Here is a 23,062-nt window from a genome sequence, read left to right on the forward strand (position 1 = left end):
ATCCATCAGCTTTGCCGTGCCTCAATGAAGCAGTCCCTTCCCTGCTGCCCCAACACATTAGGATGGTGTTAACACCTATTACTCCACGGATGTTCTCCGCTGACTCACCTTTGTGCTCCCTGAGTCAATGGCTCTGTCCACATTAAGCAGAGATTGTCCCTCGCCCTCACAAACACCTTCGGACCACAAGGCACAACTCTGATGTGCCCAGTATTGCCCTAAAATTTGAAGACATAAAAGAATGCAACAATAACAACTAGTTAATTAAATGAAATACACCATCTAGAGCAGACTCTGCATCAACATATTGAATGTTTACAGATGGTGCATTCTTGAATACTCTCCATTAAATGTGCTAACAATCCCTGGTAAAAAAAAAATCTAAGTAAAAGTGTCTATTGATCTTACCTGACTCAAAGAGAGACTGGACATTAAGATCTTGTGGAAGGCCGACATGAGAAAGCTCATCCCAAAATCGACTGGCTGGGTCTGGTTCTTCCTCGGAGTTTTCAGACCCACTAGAACAAAAGAGGTTTGCAGAGAAACCGGGTCAGCACAGGGTTTTTTTTTTTTGTTGTTGTTTTTTTGTTTTGTTTTTAAGCCAGCTTTAAGATATGCAATGCAAGAGAAAGACAGTCTGAATCAATTTAGGAATGTATCAAGAGTAGAGGCATAAAGGTAGTGGACGATGTGCAGTTTTTACAAAAGCAGAGAGATGAAGACCGAGAGAATGAGCTGGGGGAAAAATGTTAGAGAGCAAAAACAAAGCTGTGGGGGAGGAGGGAGGAGAAGAGGAGGAGGAGGAGGAGGAGGAGGAGGAGGAGGAGGAGGAAGAGGGCCATCTTGTTTGGTGCGTGCACAAGAGGCTGGCTGTTCTGTCTCATAAAATCTGTTGAAAAGGATGCGTTTCCCCGAGTCCCTGGCTTGCACTAGTGAGCTGCATAGCATGCGGAAAATGTGGAGAGGGAGCATTAGCATTTAAAAAGGACTTAAGTTCCAGTAAACAAACCAACGGCCAAAATCAAGAGACTGGTTTCTGGAAGCCTGATGGCACACTCATGACAAACAGCCTTGACAGCTTATTGTTTGTAGAACAAAAAGTTTCATCACCAATTATGAAATGATCTTCTCCTGCTTTCTCAAATTCCCCCCCCCCCCTGCTTTCTCAAAGTCCACCAGCTCTGCTCCTCTGACAAATCAATATACGATTTCTCCTCCTGCCCTATGCTCCCTCCTGTGCCTGTGTGGCACAACTAAGGAATGGCCCCAATGACCAATCACATGGCAACAGCACAACAGCTTTTGGTTGGCTTGGCATGCTGCCAGACCGATATTGCTCCCACTGCCCATTACGTCACCGGGAGCCCAGAGACGCCCCAACTGCTTCCAAAGGACCAAAACAAATTAGGCAGCCGTCCAAAAGAGTCCGATGAGGGTCTTTTGTTGGCACAGTGTAAAAATATGTGACACACACACACAGCAAAGGTTCATATGCACCCTACACCTGATGAGGCATCCCTGGGCCCGGGGACACTGACTGCTGAGACAAAGTGATAATTTAGGCTTCAAATGCAGGATGACAACACAACCTGCTAACGGAAAGAAGCCCTTTAGCTTGTGAGGTTTGTGTGTTTGCCTATGCTCGTGCATGGGTAAACATGTATGTAGAAGTATGTGGCCATCTATTAACCAGTGTGGTGATGGTGCTTACTGTTTTCTGGGAAAAGGGGAACATGTAATTTCACCCAAAATTGAAGAAGACATTTTTTTGGTCAACAGCTAAAAATTTGGTCACAATTAAGACAACAAGCCATCAGTCATTTCTCCACCAGTATCCAGTTTGCACAGAAACAAAAACCCTAAGCAAATTTTGATTTCTTCCAACAGGAACTCATCACAGATAACTTTACTGTTGTGGCCAAAACCGTCAGCCAAAACATTTATAAGGACCGTGTCTGCCAGGCCTACTTACTTTGACTTTTCCCTCTGTCCTGAGGTGGTCTCTCCGGCCATTTTTGGCTGAGTGGTTTTATCACCATCACCGCTATCGCTCGTCGAGCCTCCTCCACCCTTGTGGCTTAAGAGTGCTTCAAGCTGAGGAGTGGTGCTGAATACTTGCAGATCCCCCTGACCCAGCAGGCTACGACCACCGCAGTAACAGAAGGCACAGAGACGCTCACTGAAACAAAGAAAATGGGTGGAAAGGGGTGTTTAATTATATATACCTACTGTGAATTAATACAGTGCCACGGATGTCACAATGAATTAAGGCCTCGTTCTTCTGGCAACGGTTTATTTGTGAGGCAGAAACACACACTGTCTACACATTTATTTATAAAATAAACCACTCAATAAAAACACATAGTATACAAGCACCTTTTCTCACATGTACCTATAAGATTAAATGTAATAGTAAGCAAAAGAAGATTTTGTGTGAGAAAAGGACTTTGGAGAGAGCACAGTAAAGAAATACGAAGATAAAATAATGGCTGGAAAGTTGGTAAATAACATGGATGGTAAATATTTATCACGTTTTTAAAGGGATAAGACGGCCTTGTTAATAAGGTCCCAGGAGATGCTGCTCGTCTGCTCTCCATCACTAACGTCGATAGCAAAGACAGGCCGTGAGATTGATTACAACCTTTTACAGAGTGGCACCTGGGAGGTGAGCGCTGCCTCTATCAGCTGATGACTCTATTTCAGTTCATCCGTGCATGTGTACACAGCAAGGCTAACAGCATGACACATTGCACAATTGCATACTACGGCTTACACTTGTAAACGTTCGTATAAACACAAGGATCTTGATTTCTCAAACAGTTACGGTTCAGGGTAGGTTTAGTGGTTCTAACCTGCTTTTAACTTCTTTACTCGCTGGGACAGATGGTCCTGCTGAACTCTCAGCTGGAGGGCTCTGGGCCAGAGGGGAAGAGGGCTTGTCCTCCTCTGGCACCTCAGTGTTCACCACGTCCATGGTTTCCACTGGCTGGATTGGCATTTCTGATGGTACCAAAAACAAATAAATAAATAAAATCATTAGTTAGTAAGAAATGACAGTGCATTAAATCCCTCCGGAGCATTTGTGAGATTGCTGCCCATTCAACATTCGCCTCCATGTTATTAGGTGCTCTTCAATTCATTGCCAATTATGACTGTCAGCATGCAGCCTCTGACAGATACAAGCTGTCACAGGGCAGGTTGATTGTATTCTAGTCAGTTTCCTCCAGGTCAGAAACACAGCCTTTATTAGTGAGATGGATGGTAAAATATGGGGACCATATGCTCAAGCGCTGATTACAGTAAACCCACTGGGAACATCAAGCTCGTGTACAGAATGGCAACAACAATGGAGAAAGGGGGAAAAAAAGAAAAAAAGAATCACGGCGTGACAAATTGTCTCAAGAAGAAGGGTTTAATATTACCGGGGAAGATTTTGCCTAAAATACAACTACACGTAATTTTGTTGCCATAATGAGCGTGTTTGATCTAAATTCCAAAAAAAGAAAAAAAAAAAAGGGCTCAATTCACTGGGCTAATCAAATAAAACAACTCCCAAACGTATCTCTCACTGAGACTTTGGGCCATGCAAAATTTTTATTAACGTTTCATTGAGATGTAATTAGGCTAATACGGCAATGATTCAGTGTCATCCAATGGAATTACACAAGGACAAATTCAAGCTCATTACCTCCTAATAACCGAACATACCTGTGTAAGACTTCTTATGGTCTCGGGATGAGAGTGACGTGTTGGAAATTGAATATCCTCTTTGTTTTTTTCTAACTAAATTTGAACAATTACGCTTGTTATTCTGCTAAGCATTTAATACGTCACTATGCTGCAATTTTCAAGGCACACATGTGCGTAATTGTGTGGTTTGTGTAAAACATTTCAGTTACGTTGTACAATGACACAAATTGAGGGTCATTTTAAGCCCGTGTTTTGACCTTTTCACTGCACAGATATACTCTGGTTGACCTCAGCTGTGCAGACACACCTCGCTTTAAGGACGAGTCTGTATGGAGGCTATATAGTTCATTTTGACATAAGCCTGGAGGCAGACAGACTGCCGAGGGAACCACTATGGTTTTAGCAGACACAGTGGCAGACTGAAAAGGCAAAACTCAAGTGCATGCTCTGTTCTTTCAAAACAAAAATAGCAACAACATTTTGTTGAAATGCTCTAAAAACACTTAATAATCACCTATAGTTTATGTAATATGTAACCACTGCTAGTAAAAGTAAAGATAGCCACAGGCAGAATTTCATCCCCCCAATATCTCCGGCACAGAAACAGGGCGGCACTGAGACGTATGAGAATGGGAGGCATGGTCACATGATGTGATGTACACACATAAAAAAGCACATAAATGGGTCTGGAGAGACTGATGGGATTTTAAAAAGCTTTTAGAGGGCATTAGCCTTGGGCTCTTTCCCGATGCACCTCAATGCCAATCTCGGAGCAGAAGGAAAGATGGAAGCAGTAAGGGGAGGAAAAAAAAATACACACCCACTGCAGCTTCACAGCTCAAGCTAAACCCTTTCAATTATAGTCCTGAAGTAGAAGCATGGGGTGCCAGAAAAAAAAGCTCTCATCCATCCTTCTCCAGGAGAGGGAGACTCCTCTACCTCTACTGAAATACCCATTTGAAGCACTCTCTGCATGAGGCTGCCTGGATGAGCAAGTTCAAGTCATATATCACTCCCTACATAACCAGTGTGTACATAATGGATCAAAAAAAAGGGAAATGTGAAGTCTCACCTGTGTCCTGAGGGCCTATGGACTCTGTTATCTCAGTCCCATCCATGCTGTCCTCCTCATCCACAACAACCCTCCCTCTGGTGCGACCCCTAGGGTGAAGGAAGAGACACAAACAAATAAATAAAAGGCAGCGAAAAAGAACAAGACAAGAAAAAAAAAAGTGCCTGGGTTTGCCTCAGAGGAGGATGGGGGTGGTGGTGCGGTCATGAATTAGTTAAATATAGTCACAGCTGTCACTGATTTTTAATGGAGGCACTCAAGCCGCTGGGCAAGGCGGAAGGGTGGTAGTGGGGGGTTGTACAGTACAGACTGGTAGTATGTGGAGTTTAAAGATGGAGGCAGGCCAATTGGGATAGCAATGTGATTCAGATTGGAAATTAAAAAAAAAAAAAAAAAAAAAAAAGACACTAATGGTTTTAATGTAACATCGTATATGTAGGGTTATGCAGCATGATAACGAAGCCACATTTATTATTGCTTATACACCATAACTGAAATGTGTGTGTTCATCTTCAGAGTGACATGGAACAAATACCTTCATCATTGATAGCCCCCCTGAGGGATAACGACTCAACTGAACATGTTGTAATTGAATTTCAAATCACAATACAGACATTACTTATTATATGCTAATAGCTGTGTAATTTAAGACAGCAAAAACAAATATCTCATCATGAATGTGCATGACTAATGTTTGGTATCGGGGAGACGTATTGTTTTATGCAATCACTCATGACTGGGGTTTATGTCGCATCCCAATAAAATGGGCATTGTTTATGGAGGCTTTGAACAAAACCGATGATGCGGAGTGTACACAACAACGATAATTAAATTTACATCTTTGTAAACATTGAAAACATGTTAGTCTTTTTTGTTGTAAAAACACAGCACATTTCATTATTATGGTGCTTTAAGTGAAAGCTACAATATCAATCACCGTTTTAATGATTACTCCATATGGGAAAGAATTACCATGGATTACAGACACAGAGATAAATCTCTGAATAGATGGTCGAGCCCATCAAGAAAAATATTTTAAAAATGACAAAGCTACAACCTTTTATCATATATAATCAACAGCTATTCTATACAGTATGTTGACAGGAAACTACGTATTTGAGAGTAAGAGAAAGCACACTGAACCTCTAAAAATAAGGCTTGGTCTGTCTCTACTTGGGGTTTTGGTTAGATGCGTCACAGCTGGGTATGTATGTACGTTGATACATTAGAAATAGGGTGATGGTTACGTTTTCAGAACAGCGGGTTTGTGAAAAGGTCAACGCTCCAACGTTTCATTTTTCACTGACTAATGCAAAGAAAGTCGTCATTGGCAAGCTGCAAGTCATATACAACACATTTTTGAAAGGCCTATTTGCAAAATACAATGTATAAAAACCAAAGAAATATCTTAAAAACCCAACACAGCACTTAAAATCATTAAGGTTGTTTGATTTAGTTTTAAAAGCAAAAGAAAACGCTCTTTACAAAACACTGTTCATAAGAACCTCACTGCATTTAAGTGAAAACTCATGAACATGTCCTGAGTAATCAGTATTGGCCTCAACTGTTTCTTTTTAAAAATAAATTAGTTATATGAAGCTAGATACAATTTATTACTTACTTTAGGGGTGGGTGTACGCATTTTGGTCCAAATTGGTGAACTACGCTTGATGAACCAAATAATAACCGTGTTATTAGTATAGTACAGCTGTTTACAGGTGGGCATGTACGAAACATAACTTAAAAACATTTCCAAACCTCATCAGCATTGACCTAGTGTCTGGTCACATTGTTAATGTTGTTTATATATTCTTTAATAAGAAAATTTCCTTGTAAAAATATTAATTATGGCAATTTTGGATGTTTTTTTGGGAGTCACTTTCGTTTGAAAACTTTGGCTTCTTATTTTAAATGTTAAAATGAATTTTGTTGAAAAAAAATAATAATTTACCTTTTGAGAAATATTTTAGTAAAACTACCATTTTGGTAACAGTACCAAAAGTAGGTATTGTACTGGCAGTAGTGTTAAAGAATACCCAGCCCCATCAATTTATGAATAATTTTGTGATAAACCTGGAGCAATGCTGACTTTTTTTAAATTTCGTTTTAGAAGCTTTGTGCCCTGGTAAAACACTACAAAACATTCCTAACGCACAATGTAGCAAGCAAGTGAACCATGGCACAATATGTTGCAAAGATAGCTGAAAAATGCAGTAAAACTTAAGTGTGCAGGCGACCAACACTCAACACACATAATGATGGACACAATTCAAAATATATAAAACCATCCAACCAAAGCTTTATATCTAGTTATATATTTCAATGCAGAGCTATTGAGGTGTCGGACATATTGTACAGTAGTAAATTCGACTGTACTTTGCAGATGTGGTTTGAAGGAAGACGTAGAAGTACTGGATCAGAACTGTGGACTGGCAAATATTCATTATTAAAAAAGGACTGGACTGAGATCTAAGGCAAAAAAAAAAAAAAAAAAAAAAAAAAAACTTATCGGGATATCCCTTCTCACATGTCTACCTCCTGTTGAGTGACCCAAAAATATCTCATTACCGCTCCTTTTCAAAGATTTTCTCTCTTGAGTGTCATGTTAAATGTAAACTTAGCCTTTTCACCACTTCTCCCCGTCATCTCATTAAAAGACGCCATCACTATTTTGAAACAAGAAAAAAAAAAAAACCTATCCATTATACAGAAAGTGAAGCCTTTCCATATCTTACTGAATGTGCTCCGTCAGCATATCAGACTTCCATATGCCGGTGTGCCAACTCATACAGATGCACACACGCACACGCACACACATACACGCACGCACACACACACACACACACACGACTCTCTGTTACGTACAGTATGGAGAGATCTGTCAGTGTCAGCATCCTCCAATGGGAGCTCTGTTAAACTAATCTTGGAAGCTCCATGTGGAGGGGATAATTGTCATGGATACAAATTAAATAGCAACATCAATTGTTAGCATGCTAAGTGGGGAGAGCAAACGCAGGCCAAATGAGAGCAGCATGTCTCAGGGGTAACTCGGGAGGATACAGTGGCTTGGCAGTGAGGGAGGAGATGCAGTGATTGGGGGGTGGGGGTGAGGGGTAATTTTCAGTGCCACTGGAGAGAAAAATCACAAATGGCTAGATGCCAAATCAACCCCTCCCTCTAAATGACTTCCATATCAAGATAAGGAGCAACCCTAAAACCTAAGAATGACAGAAGAGGCCTCTAGCAAACCTTGGCTTAAACTTAATTACCTATAAGCCCGAGTCAAACATAAATATCTTAATAAGGTGGAAACAAACTCTAACGGCTAACAGCTGTGAAGGTGCAAACAGTAATTGCTGAGCCAAAGAAGGGCTGCCTTAATGTCTTTTAGAGATATGAGCATGGGGCACAAGATAATTTCCAACAACAATAATAATTTTCAGTCTTGAATTGGAATTGTATTTGCAAAATTTTCCAAAATTTACTCTTATTAAAATTCAAAGATTTACTCATTTTTTTAAGGTCTTTGTTCAGTGTATTACTGCTTTCAAGAGGAGCTTGTAAAGATGGAAGTAAAAAGTATGTCTGATAAGACTAATTATATGCATTTTCTGTATGATACTTCTCCTGGTTAGTATGAGAAAGAAATAGAAATATGTAAAACTACAGGCTACAGTCTAAACCCAGTTAAATGAGTTTACAGCCGCAGAGATACAAATGTTTCGAGTCTGTCTTGCAGGGTTTCCTTTACATGTTCGCAGCAGGCTCTTTTTATCGTACGCAGCTAATGACATTCAAGTAGTTTTTTCATTCCAGAAGGCAAATCAGAAACAGAAATTAGCTCTGTGTGACATTTTCATCCAAAACCACACAATCCGATGCATATACACAAAGTAGCTGCTGGTGGTGACGTCTTTACCTAGACTGCTAAACAACATTCAGCTGTAATTATATATAACTACACTAAAGGCATCAAATTTCAGCACTGACACAGTCAGTTATTTCACTGACAAAATGCTCAAGACTAACATTCAACCCCATACCCTGCACAACTTATCCCCCCCACAGTCCCACCACAGGGAGAGAGAGCGAGAGAGAGAGAGAGAGAGAGAGAGAAAAAAAGGAAAAGGTGAAAATAATGCTGTGGTAAGTAGTCCCAGCTAGCACGGTGCTGGCTGGAAAACCCGGTAAGGATCGTGCTGCTCTGAAATGGATTCATTAGCAGATGGAGCGTGGGCAAATCTAGTAAATTCCAACAACCAGGTCTACAAGAGCGATTTCTGACACATCCTCCTTTGTCACAAGCAAACTGGCTTTTAACACTTAACATGGGTAATTTTAATATTTATACACACTGCTCATTTCCATCAGAGGTGGAAGCCAGTTGGTCTGAACACAAGATTGTTCTTTGCAGATAATTAATTCACAGCTCTGTTAAGCTGTTGTGCTCTCAAGTGCATGTAATTGAGATTAGTGTGTCACCTATTACCCTACAACAGTCACTATGGTTTGGTTTTCTAATCTGCCAAACAGGTAATGTCAACCAGTCACCCATTTGCCATGACCAATAGTGAGATCACAAATTAGGGTATACTGAATTGGCTGAAGGTCTGTCCACAAAGCTGATCACTGAGTTAGTCAAAATTAACTCACTGTAGAGGTTTCTTGAGGTGCAGTGGATCTATTTCAATGAAATCTAAGATGGGATGTATAATTGTGTATCAATATTGAGCAAAGATAGCTGTAATTATTTTAGCTCTGCAACCCTATAAGCAACTAGTTTTACTTCTGATTATGGCAACCATTGCAACAATATAAATAGCTGTAAGAACAGTAGAAGATGAAGAAAAACACATTTCTGATGATGGTACGTTCTTGACCAGTTCATTAACATGAAGCGATTCAAGTCTGTCCCAGTTCATCCTTCCTCTGTGGCATTAACTGGATGCTTGCAGATTAAACGATTCATTGGGAGCAGGGTATTATGATTGATTGAGAGGACACTAAGGAGAGAGTTAAGAACCCTGCAGGCATTATATTACAGAGCATAGGTCTAAGCTGCATTATGTTGCTATGGAAGTCACAAGGAAGCCGGGACAATACTTCACAAGACATTTCTGTGCTGGCGTTACCTGAAAACAAGCTTTTTAAGCTTGCCTTTGAACTGTTGATACTCCTATATGACAATGATTTTCATTAAAAATCTTTAGCCGTTACTAGTTAAATGACCAGGACATGACGCGTTTTGAACTAGCAATTGGTTTTTGAGATTTTCCATTCAAACACAGAGACATTTTAAAAGATACTTCTTTGTTTACTTGACTATTTAACAATAAAATGTTTTAAATCTAAGCAAGTTTTGTTGACCTACAGTTTATTGTAGGTTATGGTAATCAAAGAGTGACCACAACTATATTTAAAATGTCATGATAAATCAGTTTGATGGATACCTGTCTCTCATATCTTTGTGGGTCATGCACAAGGTTCAATTAATTCATTCATTTTAGGTAAAGTGTCTTCATGACTGCATACATGAATGGGCCATCTTAATGGTTCAGATGCACCATGCCTACTCTTATATCTAATGGACAAAAGAGGGGACAGAATATAATGGACCTAGCATCTTGCCACATGATAATGGAGACTTATTTTTAAGTCTCCATTATATTGGCAGCACCACCTGGCATTAAAATACAAAGAGATTACATTGGATGTCAAAGATAAAAACTTACTTCTTTCTGTTCTTAGATGTAAATGAGGGTGGGGCCTGGGGTAGGATAGGAGCAGCATCCTTGCGTGGCCTGCCACGTGGTCGCTTGTCTGCGTGGGCAGGGCTTCCTGTGGATGTGGCCCCTACACTGCTTGAGGGCGGTGAGGGTCCCTGGTCAGAGGGTTCCACAGTCTTATCCTCTGATGACATTCTGAAAAAAGAAATGCAAGAAAGATGAGATGATGATAGGTGTTACACAGTAAGTTTGGAAAATTAACTCAACATTTCAAATTTTGAGAGAGTTGAACCCCCGTGCATTCTCTTAGTCGTGAAAGAAATCCAGTTCTGATCATACACAATGGGAGTGAATCATCTTGGATACAGTTTATTTGCCTGGGGTGCATTACCGTTTTCCCTTCCCCCACAATCCCTGCATTTCACCTAAGATTGAAAAATATCCAACTCTGAGCATAGAAATGTTCATCAACTCAGCTTTTGCTGATGTGAGCAGGAGTGGTAGCAATTTCCACTTCTTACTCATTGCATTCTGTCATCACTCCACATCCAGCCACTCCGGGTTTTCCATTTGCTGCAACCCACCCACTGAAAGAAAACCCACTACAAACCGCTCAATGGTAAATATGGGGAATGCTGCCCTTTAGTTGCATATTATATTGTGAGGAGAAATGAGGTGGCATGAGTGCACTGTTGAAACAAAGGCAAACAGCAGAGATGGTGAAATGACTGTATACCGAGCTAAAGATCATCCTATGCCATTTTACCGATGTATCTATGCCTTTAATTTCTCTGGGTTAATTAGGCCATTGTCAGAAATGGTGCAAAATCAGTGAACAAAGAAAAAAGGAGAAAAAAAAATTAGATTCACTGGAAACATCAAAAATGAACATTTTGATCCACATTTACCTAGAAATCATATATCATATTATATAGCAATATTGGGCTATAAAAAAATCCTATACTGTGAAAGATTATCATCATCATACCGCCCACCCCTAGCATGAACTCAGGCAAAGACGTGTCCACAAGCTCACTCTTGTTGAAAACATTCGAAAATTCATGGTTATCTTTCGCTGTATTTCCAAACTTCATTCATGTACAGTGGTAAAAGCAAAAAAGAAAGGGTCTAGTGGAAAATAACCTGGTGAGCTTTTAAAGCAGTTTGAATGACTGTACAGTCGGCGTAAAAATATCCATTGGCTATTTGCATCCAAAAAACACAAAAACACTCCAGCAGTCAAATTCCTACAAATATAGCCAGACAAAACATTTATTCACAGCTTGCTCATGAGACGTAATTGTGCCCTAAAGTGACAGAAAACACTCCTGCTTTTTTAAAAATTGTCACGTTTTACACTCACCCCTCTCACATACCCTAGTCCAATCAGATATCTGAACAGATACAAGCATTTCTTCCATTAGATCATTGGGGAAAAAGGAAAATTGAGGAATGGTTTATGTTTTTTTCTTGTTTTAACAGTGTGACTGCTCTACATTTTAATGATCTATGTATGTCTAACACTTATCTATTCCTTACAAGTTCAGTGACAAAGTGTTGTGGACCACATGAGTGAGTTCTTGTGGTTAAAAGGAAACCACAAAATCACCGCCTTTACAAAAAAAAAAAAAGTCTTTGAACTGCATTGCATTTTCAGCCACTGATTCTATAGATGGTTGATCGATGCATCATTTTGGCAGATGAATCTGCACCAATGGAACGCTGTACAACCTATCGTTGTTGGCGAAACTTGGTTCTACTAGTGGCCAAAGGCCGAACAGCCTCCTTCATTCATGCAGGGGCATAACCGTGGGGATCGGCCAAACACCAGTCAACTAAGGGATTATCTACACTGGCTTTTTTTTTTTTAAACCAAAAAGGGCGCATCTACTTACCATTGGAAGAGGCTTAATATATCCTGAGTGTGATCGTCCGTAAGTTTGCCAAACCCTGGCAACAAGCCAAAAAGGCTGTAATTCATAGTTAGGGAGCTGACAGCAGAGCACTGGCTGGACTACAGGAGGCAACTCTGGAGGTGCCTAAGCTTGTCTATTAGACGCAAGAGGCATCACTTGGGATTGTTTTCGTTGGCCAGTGGTTGTGTGTTGAGTCTCAGGCTGAGTATTTTTGTCTGCTTCCTGAAATCCTGAAATCCCAAAGAGGAGGGTTTTCTTTTTTTTTTGTTGACAGAAGGATTCATTTATTGTTAGTTGAACTGTGGCTTTTGTATTATGCATTGACTGCATAATACACTGAGGTGGACTTCAAATCTTTGTGTGTTTTGTGCTTTTTATTGTCTGCTGGTGTCTTTTGAAAAACCTGGTTGTTAGTGATTGTTACGGGGTCATGTACTGAAAGACATGGGTTGACTGGTACATAACTAAAATTTCTATCTTTGTCAGACTCTCTCTGACTAGTACCCTAGCTCCTAGTCAAACCACAACTACACATCACCATTTTACATCCATCATAATATCAGGGTTCAGGATTAATTGGCTATCAACTTTTCCTGCTCCAAACAATTGTAATTATTATCTGCCTTTAAAAACTCATTTTCAGTCGACTTCTTGTTGGTGGGGAAACACACTGCTTTCTTTTCCACAATGGTTTCCGTCCTGCATAACTCTGAAATGTGTCTTCAAAAGGTCACTTTGCTTTTTGACTCTGTCAATGAGAATACTTAGTTAACCGAGTTTCCATTGGTCGGTTACTCACAGAAAAAAAAAATCATAAGAGCCAGATTTGACACACATTTCAGAGTTTGCTGTTACTGCACCAGTGGGAATGCACAGTATTTTTCTATTGACTAATATTTCACTTGGCAAGTACAAAATAAAATTCAAAAAGTGTTTCTGTTTATTTGATAAATATTGTAAATGTTAGACCTATGTTATACTATGTTGAAATAAAGAAACTGTTCTCTTTGCTGGTTTTTCCTGATACATTGAGAATCATTACCGCTTTTGCCATTACCACTGTCGTTTACATGCAGCTCACTTCTTGTACGCACTTGTAAAATTTATGTTTTACATTCTTTCTCAGCACAGTGGCAGTAGGGTTATGGTATGGGCCAGTACAAGCTGCAGACAACAAACCCATGCGCAATTTAAACGCATACAGATACAGTTACTCGTTCCTGAAGCCCATCGCCTCATGCAGCGATATGTTAATGGAAAGCCCCATGTTGCAAGGATCCGTCACAATTTGTGGGAGCTGAAAATATCCCAGTTCTTGCATGGCCTGCATACTCATCCGACATGTCACCCATTGAGCATGTCTGGGTACTCTGGATCGGTGTGTACGACAGTGTGTTCCAATTCCTGCCAATATCCAGCAACTCAGTAGTGATGGGTCATGATAGGTATTTGAAGGATGGTCAAATGGGTCACAGGTATTACTGAATACTATGTTTGCTTAGAATGCCCATTTCCTACATGTTGGTACAGCCATTGAAGAGGAGTGGGCCAACAATCCATAGGCCACAATCAACAACCTCATTAACTCTTTGTAAAGGATATGTGTCACACTGGAGTCCAAGGAACACCAATGCAATAACTGGAATGGAAAACAACGAAACAATTGCTGCATATATATTTTCATTGAGTGTATAAAAAATAATATCATCAACTAGTTCCTAGCTAGTCGTCTAGGAAAATCTCTGGTCAATGGCTGGCCTAAAAAACAACCCTTATTCCAACTTAGGAGCATTAATGGACCATTCCAAGGTGGCTATGCCTAGTGTTAACTTGGAAGCCATGCAGAATAAATAGCCAAAATTACTATTTTTGTTGGGCCTGTGTAGCAGTTTGCTCCCAAGTGAAACCAGATTGGATTTTATGTTGATGCAACTGAGATAGTGCATTTGCATTAATTCTGCCATAAGTTTGTTAAATGTCTATAGTTCTTTACACAAAGTGGGGGATATCTGCGGTGTCAGAAATTTGGCTGGTCTAACTTGGAATTACAAGTCGGAGGGTGATGTGAACAATTTTTCCCCACTCAGCTGCTCATAATTACAGTTAGACGATATGTCAACATGATGATGATGAGAGACCGCACCTAATGTTGACTATTGGCCATTTCCTATGGATTTCTCACAGTAAGCAATTCCATTATGAAAAGCTCACCACTGCAAGTAAAACCAAAGATAGGTGCCAAATTTAAAAGAAAATAATAATAAACATGTCATAATAAGATGTTGGTCCACCAAGCGTTGCCATAACAGTTTCAATGCTCTGCTTGGTCTTTCGAACTCAACTGGAGGAGAGAACACAATTTTTACAAAATATATTCCTTCATTTGATGTTTTGCTGATGGTAGATGGTATTCAACTGGGTTGACCTGGTAAGAGAGCACAGGGTGTGATTTGTTTAATTTTGATGTTTAAACCATTCAGTGACCACTTGTGCGATGTACAAAAGCATCTGAATTTGTTATGCTTCTCATTCATTCTGGTTTTTATTTGAATTTGTTTTTATCGTGTTTGTTAATGTGTTGCACAAGTTGTTTTGAAAAGTGTTTTTGCCTGCACATGTGTGTCTTGTCAAGCCTCTCTCAAAAAGCCAGTGCTTTGACTGTACTGCATAGAAGTGATGCAGCACAGAGTGTTTTCCTCATCACTGACAGCTTAATTGTTGCACGTTAAAAAGTTTGTATAAATAAAAATAATCTTTTTTTGTTTTCCAGGATGAAAGCACTGTCAAAATACTAATATCACAGGAGTACTGTGCATGCATCTAGTTCAGACAGCAATGGCTGACTGCAGCTGCTGCTGTTGTGCTACTTTTACTATGTGACCAATGTACACAAGGACCTCCCAAGACCTTTAATAAACAGTTTAATACATTTGGGTATCTAGCAGTTGGTGGAAAAAAAACAAACAAACAAACAAAAAAAACAAGACAAGACTAAATTTACATTGAGTAACAGTAAACATGTTGGTTTAGGGTTACTGGACATGTAAACAGATCACTGTTTGCTAACTTAATAGTTAACTGTTTGACAAGCCCATATTGGTGTATATGACGGCTGTGTTTCAGTTTATGTTTATTTTCTCCCTCGAACCTTTTTGCATGCGACGTCTAATATTATACAGTCAAACATACAACTTACTACACTTGATGGTGAAAATGTAAACATTTGATAAGATGAATCACACTACTGCTTTTAACAACCGCTTAACATTTCCAGGATTAACCTAAAAATAAAGAAGGAAGACAGAGTACCCCATTTTTATCCACATCCTTTTTTCAAAAAGCAAAAGTAGTGCCATGTTTTCACTCAACAGTAATACTGATTACTGACTGCTCCTTTTACGAAATATAAATGCAATCAAAAAAAAAGAAAAAATCTCACCAGCTTGTTTTTTCTGTATCACAATGCAATTACATCAGACTACATTATGACTATGGATGAGTCATGAGAAAGTCAACTTTGCTTGATTTTCAGGTTTGCAGTAGAGCAGTTTATAAACTACAGTGGCCCGGATTTGCTGCATAACAATACATGCTGTGCAACTTATTGCACATCTGTAAAATGTAATGTTGACGCTGAGGGGATATGTCATCTAACTTTATATTATATAAATGTGCTGTTGTCTTTAACGTTATTTTTTTTTTTAATTGCTGCTATAGGGAACTAGTCATGCTGTTTTTTTCCTGATGGTAAAAATCTCTTTCTCTTATGTGTATATTGGCCTCCACCAGCCTCCGGGCTCTATGGACAGATGGTGGTCCAATAACACCAAACACCACAAGAAATATTAGTCATTACAATGGGTAGACTGTGTGTACAATTATTCAGAAACTATGAATCCGAGCTTAAATCCTTGGATGACAAACAGAGACTTACACTGTTCCCCTTGGAAAAAAAAAACTGCAAGTAACCAGTGATGTAACAAAAAAATTAGCTGGATAAGGAGCATTTTAAAACCAGATTTACAACCAGGTGAGCCTGAAGTGAAAGTAACGAAAAATAACGTTGATTGTTAGGGCATGTGAGGGTGTTAGGATCCGGTGAGTGCAAGGCAGTCACGACCACCACAGGCACAATTGGAGGCGATGCTAACGTTAGCTTTTGTTAACTCAAAGCTTGGGCACAAAGCAGTTTCACACAAGCTAACGATAGCTAGCCTGTTGTGTTGAACTCCTGATCTTTGGCGACCACAGACAAAAAAAAAAAGTAAACACTGACATCGTTTAAAGGTGACCGGAAAAAAAGCAGAAATAAATGTAGCAAAATTAGCAGGCAGTGGCTAATTGGCTTAGAGATACATTAGCCTGTTAATACAACTTTGAAAGGAGAGGGGGGGCTCACATAGCAAACAGGTTACCTATGGTTGCAGTTAGTTGGCCAACTCATCTTGTAACAAAACACCAAACATTATAGGCAACTAATCACCTAATGTTTGATATAAAAAGGCTAACTTAACGGGTAGCTTTAATGTACGCCAACTTACAACTGAGCCCAACACACACACACACACACACACACACACACACACACACACACACACACACAAAGGCTCGGTCTATTCAATGAAACGGAACTGTTCTGGGGAACTACAATGCTCCACAAAAAGTGAAAATGATACCTTATACAATTACGTAAGCCTTTATTTCAGCTTTTCGTTGCAGGCTAACGTTAGTTGTGTGTGTGTGTGTCGACCGTGTGCGGTGTTGTAAACCGTGAACGTCAGCTCTGTATTTACGGTTATATAGCAAAAAAAAAAAAAAAAAAAAAACCCTCTGAGCCTTTTTCTATTGAATGTTCCGTTGAATAGACTGAGTCATGAAAGCCAAGGCGGCGACAAACCCCCAACATCAGACTGGAGGTGGATAATGTTGGCTCAGCTTTACTTCACAAGGTGAATACCAAAGCCTTGCACGATAAAACAAATTTAACATCTCACCGTGGCTTACCTTCCAGCCCCTATGAATAGCGAATTATCCTCTTCATGTCCAAAATACTGAGGGATGAAACGTCGCACTTTTTTTTTTTTTTTTTTTTTTTTTTTGTAATCACCCAGCTAGCTAGCGAGCTAATCTTTTAGCTAGCTAGCCTCTCTCCAATGAAGCAACACCGCGATTCTCAAAAATGCATCACGCATATCATCGTATCCCAACGTTGCAATGTTATTCCCAACTTTGCCCATTTGATGCAAAGGCAGATGATGTAAATCCAACAGAAAACCGCTTCACTGGCTCACGCATTTGGACCGGAGGAGGAGGTGGAGGAGGAGAAGGAGGTGGTGGTGGAGGGGGGGATCACTTTCCTTTCTCCAATGACAGCTGTCGTCGCACGAGTTCGGCTTATATAGCTAGTTGGTGTTAGCCACCCAAGTAAAAAAAAAAAAAAAAATGTTCTTACCATTAAACAGTATAAACAAATCAAAGCCGAAGTCCAAGCGCGCTTGCAGCAAAGCAAAGCAGAAAAAAAAAACAAAAAAAAAAAAGTCAACTCTCCGTGAAACGGCAACTTTAAACGCAGAGGATCCTCCTCAACGAATGTACAGCGACGCGCGACGCGAACGTTGGTTGCCGACCGCTTGGTTGGCAACTGGTTCTATTTTCTTCAGCATCGACAAGCTGCGGGACCAAGCGGCCAGTCAGTTAGGAGACTCTCGGCAAGCCAGCCTGCCACGCAGTAACAACCGCCTCCCGAGACAGGTGAAAACAAACGTCAGCTTGCCAGAAATCACATCCCGCCTGCCACAGTGGCCGAGCAGCGAAATCACTGTGAAATATCACAAAAAAATTAAGTTGAAGATGACGCTTCGGTGTACTCTATAACGGTGGCCATATCTAATGATAAGTGGCACCGTAGCACAGCCCCTCTAGGCTCCTCAAAAACTAGTCCCGCCTCCCTCTACCGCAACAACGGCACTCAAATCTTTACAAATCGGCGTGGCCGGTGGTGAAAGGGATGTTTCGCGAGTGTGACACGCGTTTTATAACATCGATAACGAGACATGAAGAAAATATCACGTAAATCGTTTGACAATTTCTTCAAAATACTCTCTGACCCTGCGGAGGGATATGGGCATTTGGTAAATAAAATAATGGCTAAGGATGGCGCGAAAAGATGGAGCCTGGATTTGAGACTGGCTTTGGGAGCGGGATTGTCCAACCAGCTCATGCAAATCTTCTCCAGCAGCAGCAGCAGCAGCAGCAGCAGCTGTAGTGACTCCAATAGTCGTCAGCCTTCTCCGGAGAAGGACAGGAAACACACAGATGGATTAACTTTAATACGCGAGTACAGTAGTGGTTGTTCAAGGCTCGCATCCATTCAGATAAGACCACGACTACATGGAGCTCCACCGGGCTAGCCCATGACAACGTCCCCCCTTTCCTGCTTTCTTTCGCTCCCTTGCACACACACACACACACACACGCACGTAGGCTGGTGCAGGCTTTGCGTTGGGTGTTGGGTAGTATAAGGGTAGGCTTTGCAAATTGGCAGACATGCTGTACACGCAGGGGTTAAATTTCGGAAAAGCCCCCAGGGGTCGGCTTCCAGCAGCTACACATAATATGTAATGTAGCCGGTGGGTGTTTACGTATTTACGTGCATTTTGCTCTTCTGGGACGGTTTTAGTTACAACTTATTGAGTTTCTTCGAGTGAAGCCCTGAGAAAATTAACTGGAAAAATAAACACAGCCCTGTCCCTTTCAATGGTAAACCTTTGCACCACTTTCCTAGACCATGAGCTCCCTCTGCTGGCACATATAACACAAGTTACACAGTGCAATTTATTATTATTATTGTAATTAATATTCAATCAATCAATCAAGTTTATACGTTTTTTTTTACGGTACCCAAAGTGCAGATACATAACAAATAAATACAATTAAAAGTGCTGTAGTGCTGCAGCGCTGCAGGGTATTAAAAACCTTCCAGAAATACATATAAAAGAGCAATATTGATAATTTGGAGGCATTGCAAACAAAGCAAATATCAGCATGCAGATGATTGACAAATTATGCATTTACATGATAAATGCAGAAGGCACTAGTATAAATATTATCTGGAGAATCACTTTATTTTACTATATTGCATTAATGGAGAGATGCCAGAGCTGTGAACACTAAGAGGTCCGGTGCCTTGCTCTGTAGTGCCCAGGAGGTGAACTGGCATCTTCTAGTCCACACACTGCACCGACTCATCCACGTCCCCACAGACTGAGCTCTTGAATGTTATGCCATTACAGTCATCGGATCTCAACCCAAATGGACACCTATGAGAAATGTGGGAGCGATGTGTTAGATAGTACTCACCACCACCCACCACCACCAGATCATCAAATGTGGGAATGGTATTCATCATCCCCCCAGTAGAGTTACAGAGACATATATAATCTATGCAGCACTGAAGTTGTTCCTCCTTAATAAGACCTTAATAAGATGCTTGACAGTACACGAGGGAACAAACCAAACCAAAAATATAATAATAAAAAATATCTTTGAAGTTTAACAGGAATGATGTCAGTAAAACTTGGATTTTAAATAAACAAAGTATATTAATCTATATGTCAATGAGCAGGATGGGTCTTTGGATGTAAAATGTAGTGTCAGTAAGGGTTTGGTGGTCAGTTAAATTTGATTTCTGGGCAACTTCAGTTGCCACTTCAGCTATTTTGCTTTGGAAATCAATGAAATATGTGCAAAAAAATAAAAATTGTTTATTCATCAAATAATTCATCATCAGCATTGCTTCATGATATGGAGGGAACATAAGTAACTATGTAGACTTCATCGACATTTCTAAAAGTATCCATTGCATGCATGTGGCATCAAAAGACTCATTTTTGGTCGGCAGTGATGCTTGATGTCAGCGCGTGAGAAACCGTACGTACTGGTGTCACTTTCTAAATTATGAGCTTTGAGCTAGTGTACGTTTACACCACTAACCATTGACCTAATTAACTTGACCCACGTGAAGCTGCTGTTTAGTGTTGTATCTGTGATACTCTTGTACTCTGATACAGACCTGCTGACCAAGACTCAAGACGGTAATTACTACCAAAGGTGACTGTATACCTAAATTTAAAGGGACTGGATACTTGTATTTAAAAAAAAAAAGTTTTATACTGGAACTTAATATAGATAGACTTATCTAGAGTTGCCTCAGTCAATTTGTTTTAATTTATATTAAAAATCATTGTAGGCCTTTGTCATAGACAGCATGTACACATGCACTTGATTTGTATATACATGTGTTGCTGGTCATTGTTTCATTTTCTATGAATTTCTATACACCTTATTTTCTCACCTATTTATGTATATATGGTATAGAAGCTTTATGTTTATGTTTATCTTTGTTGTCTTTGTTTTTAGCTGTATGTCTATTTTTATATTTCTGTAAATTGCTCTTTGTACTGTGTGTAAATCTACAACTTAAAGAGCAACTCTAAACCGGTGGAGTCAAATTCCATCTGTGCAAACACATACTTGGCAAACAAAGCTGATTCTGATTCTCGAGTTGAAGCATGTTGGTATGTTACAGACAGAGGGCAGCATGGCTCTACTTTATACAACACACGTAATAGTAATCAGATCAAATTGCCCATTACAGTTGAACATGAAAAATTCAGTCTGCTGTTTTTCTGCCTGACCAACATTCCTCCTTTCTATCTCTCTTTGTGTTTGTTCATCTAGCTCACCTGTTTGTTACTTAAATATTTTCTGTTGTGAGAGATTTCACTAAGATTTCACATTTCGGAAATGAGATGAGCTCTCTTGTCAAGAGGATTGTGACAGCTTAGAAACTCAAAATGCATACAATATGTCTTTACTGACCTGACACAATATGTTATTACACCTCACCATCTGTTGACTGATGTTCAGGCACCTAGTGGAAGGTAACCCCAACTGAATATATTTAACCTATAAGCACATATTTCTGTTTAAGACTGTTTTCATGCTCATCTGACTCTCTATGGTGTAAATTTATGATGTAAGTTGGTGTAATTATTAGCAGATAAGCATGTTTTAATACAATAAGTCATTTGAGCAAAATAAAATACAATTACATGCTGAGTGGATAAATGCTTAAGGAGCTCTTTTCTAGTTGTTGAGTTTAATTGATGCCCTTTGGCTATCAGCATTAAGGACTCATTTTCAGGAAAATACTAAAGCACTCTGAGTAGGAGATAAAATAGGCTTTTTCAAGGCTAATGACCTACACTTTGCTAGCCATGCGAACCATCATGTGGGTGTTAGGTCTTGAAAGGCAGTGTAACTACTCTGCTATTATATATACAAAATAATTGCCTTCTGTTTACATTGTTGGTTGTTTTCCTTATGGTAATTTGAAAACATGCCATACATGCAGTATGTTGACGATTATGTGCAACCCTCTTCACTGATAAAGGATGTAGATAACATAGTCGGATTTAAAGGTGTCAAAAGAAACATTAGATTATTATTTTATTAGATGATTTCTTTTGCTCCTGCAACAAGAATAAAACTGCTGATAACATCAGAGTTTCAGGCTGACAGCTGACGTTCTTTTCAGGTTCCCTGCATATCTCTTAGAGGAGGCTTTTAGAGACAAAGCGCTGATGCTGCTCAGGGTAGGGCAAAAGGCAGCTGTATAGATAGTTGCAGAATAACAGGACAGACAGCTGCCAGGTGAGCAGATGGATATTATTATTAATATAATAGAGCAGAAACTTGAAACCAGATTCTGGCTGGGCTCTTTGTCTGCAGATGATCAGGTATTATAGAATTCAGCTCATATGAATTCACTTCACAGACAGATAATTATTATTTTCTCTAGTTACATGCAGAACACATTTCAAAACTTAAGTATGTTATAAAAAATTAAACTCAATGTGAGTGCACAAACTTTAAAAGGCTTCAGGATAGGGGATTTGTTTTAATCTTTTATTTCAAAGAGATAAAATGTTTCAATATTTCAGGGACAAATTTGCATCATAATTTCATCTGCCAACAGGGAGTTTTAATGACTGTTACTCATCACAGCCTAACTAGAGAACAGAAATTACAATTTTTAAGAGCAAAACTCTGTGAAGGACTTTGTTTGATTGGATTACATCAGACAAGCAAAATTGGAAAAGTGTATATGAGGGAGAAGGAGAGAATGAGTATGTCTCTTCTTCAGAAATCAAGTCTTTGGTCTTGACAAGCTTTTAGTAAAGTGGAAAGTTTGAAAAAAAAATGTAGGTTTTAGGTAGGTAAATTAGAATCAGTGTAGTGAACAGTACAAACACTGGTAAAAGAGAAGTCAAAATCAGTCTATTAATTATCACCCAAATGATGCAGAGACACAGAGTGGACTGAGGGTCAAGTACTGACCCTGGCCCATTTCAATCAGGTAAGGCAGTCCTAAAAACACAATGTGTATATATCTTGATAACTGACTGCATTCATTTCAAAAGCTGTGCATATTGTGTTTCATTACTTTGTACCACCTCCTGTCCTTTAGCTCTGTGTGACTTTCAGTCATATGTTTGGGTTGACCTAAATAGTCCTTTTGACCCATGAAATTGATTACACCGAAGAATTATTTTTGAAGTGATATAACATAAGAAAATGAATCCCTGCTTTGCAGG

The 23,062-nt window shown here is 39.6% G+C and overlaps 1 protein-coding gene across 9 annotated transcripts in view; it reads right to left on the bottom strand.

Annotated features, from left to right (window-relative positions):
- The window catches only part of kmt2cb (lysine (K)-specific methyltransferase 2Cb), a 62,793-nt gene extending 44,084 nt beyond the window's left edge, over nt 1-18,709 (bottom strand). For 5 of the 9 annotated variants that reach the window (XM_027290132.1, XM_027290119.1, XM_027290137.1 and 2 more), the window contains exons 1-7: nt 17,409-18,708; nt 10,495-10,683; nt 4,763-4,851; nt 2,853-3,000; nt 1,973-2,179; nt 409-518; nt 109-218 (exon numbers count right to left, since the gene is read on the bottom strand). In XM_027290132.1, the coding sequence (XP_027145933.1) occupies nt 109-218; nt 409-518; nt 1,973-2,179; nt 2,853-3,000; nt 4,763-4,851; nt 10,495-10,682 (852 nt within the window). In that variant the 5' untranslated portion in view covers nt 10,683; nt 17,409-18,708. Of the gene's footprint in view, nt 1-108; nt 219-408; nt 519-1,972; nt 2,180-2,852; nt 3,001-4,762; nt 4,852-10,494; nt 10,684-17,398 lie in introns of all 9 variants that reach the window. The other 4 variants (XM_027290146.1, XM_027290148.1, XM_027290125.1 and 1 more) reach the window with 3 other exon arrangements.
- Nucleotides 18,710-23,062: the final 4,353 nt, after the last annotated feature.

The sequence above is a fragment of the Larimichthys crocea genome, chromosome II (genome assembly GCF_000972845.2).
Source record: "Larimichthys crocea isolate SSNF chromosome II, L_crocea_2.0, whole genome shotgun sequence".
NCBI lineage: Eukaryota > Metazoa > Chordata > Actinopteri > Sciaenidae > Larimichthys > Larimichthys crocea.